The 765-nt window shown below is 27.5% G+C and overlaps 1 protein-coding gene across 2 annotated transcripts in view; it reads right to left on the reverse strand.

The window, feature by feature from the left end:
* Nucleotides 1-765, reverse strand: part of LOC107609916 — a 6,807-nt gene continuing 6,042 nt past the window's right edge. Inside the window, exons 5-6 of one of the 2 annotated variants that reach the window (XR_002351139.1) lie at nt 264-365; nt 1-75 (exon numbers count right to left, since the gene is read on the reverse strand). Coding sequence is in view for 1 of the 2 variants with exons in the window: in XM_016311974.2 (XP_016167460.1) it covers nt 349-365 (17 nt within the window). In the remaining variant the exon portion in view is untranslated. Of the gene's footprint in view, nt 366-765 lie in introns of both variants that reach the window. The other variant, XM_016311974.2, reaches the window with a different exon arrangement.

Below are 765 nucleotides of genomic sequence, written 5' to 3' on the forward strand. Positions count from 1 at the left end.
AAAAAAAACCCATAAAGTTGAGTACATACATACGAAACATGACAACATATCACTAAGAAACTAAAACAAATAAAGGCCTAAATTAAATGTCAAAAGCCAATATGAAAATAATAAGAAACTTTTTCATAAAATACAAAGCAAGGAGTATGTAGTTTTAAGTCTCAAGCTATACTGGTAGATTGATCTCCATACATATATATGTATATCAATCTATCATGTCTTATTATTTTGTTCTTTCTTTTTCTGGTAGATTGATCTCCATACATATATAAAGCTTCGTGGTTGATCAGCATCTCCTGCAACACTACGTACTGAATAGGAATGGTCTATTTTCCCCCTAAAACTATGTTAATAATAAAGAGAACCTGCAAAAACCGGAAATAATGGAGGAGAACTCAATGTGAGTTAATTATGTTTTTCCAATTTTAATATTCTTATTAAGTGTCCACTAGTGTACACAAAATTGAAAATGGATCCTCTCCAATTTTTTTAATATTTAAAAAAATAAAGTGTGATTTCTCATTTTTAATTCTACAAGTGGGACTAAAAATAAAGAGAAGAGAGAAAATAATGAAAAGTAAGATTCAACACTAGATACTATCCAGTTTTTTTTACCGGAGAGAATCTACTCCCCCACAAAATTCTAATTTTATTCTGATTTATATATATTAGTATATCAATAGGCCGTGGCATGCCTATTGATTTATTCTTTTATTTATTAAATATATTTTAAAATAATAAAGATTAAATTAATTAAAACGGTAA

Source organism: Arachis ipaensis, chromosome B07 (assembly GCF_000816755.2).
Source record: "Arachis ipaensis cultivar K30076 chromosome B07, Araip1.1, whole genome shotgun sequence".
Lineage (NCBI taxonomy): Eukaryota > Viridiplantae > Streptophyta > Magnoliopsida > Fabales > Fabaceae > Arachis > Arachis ipaensis.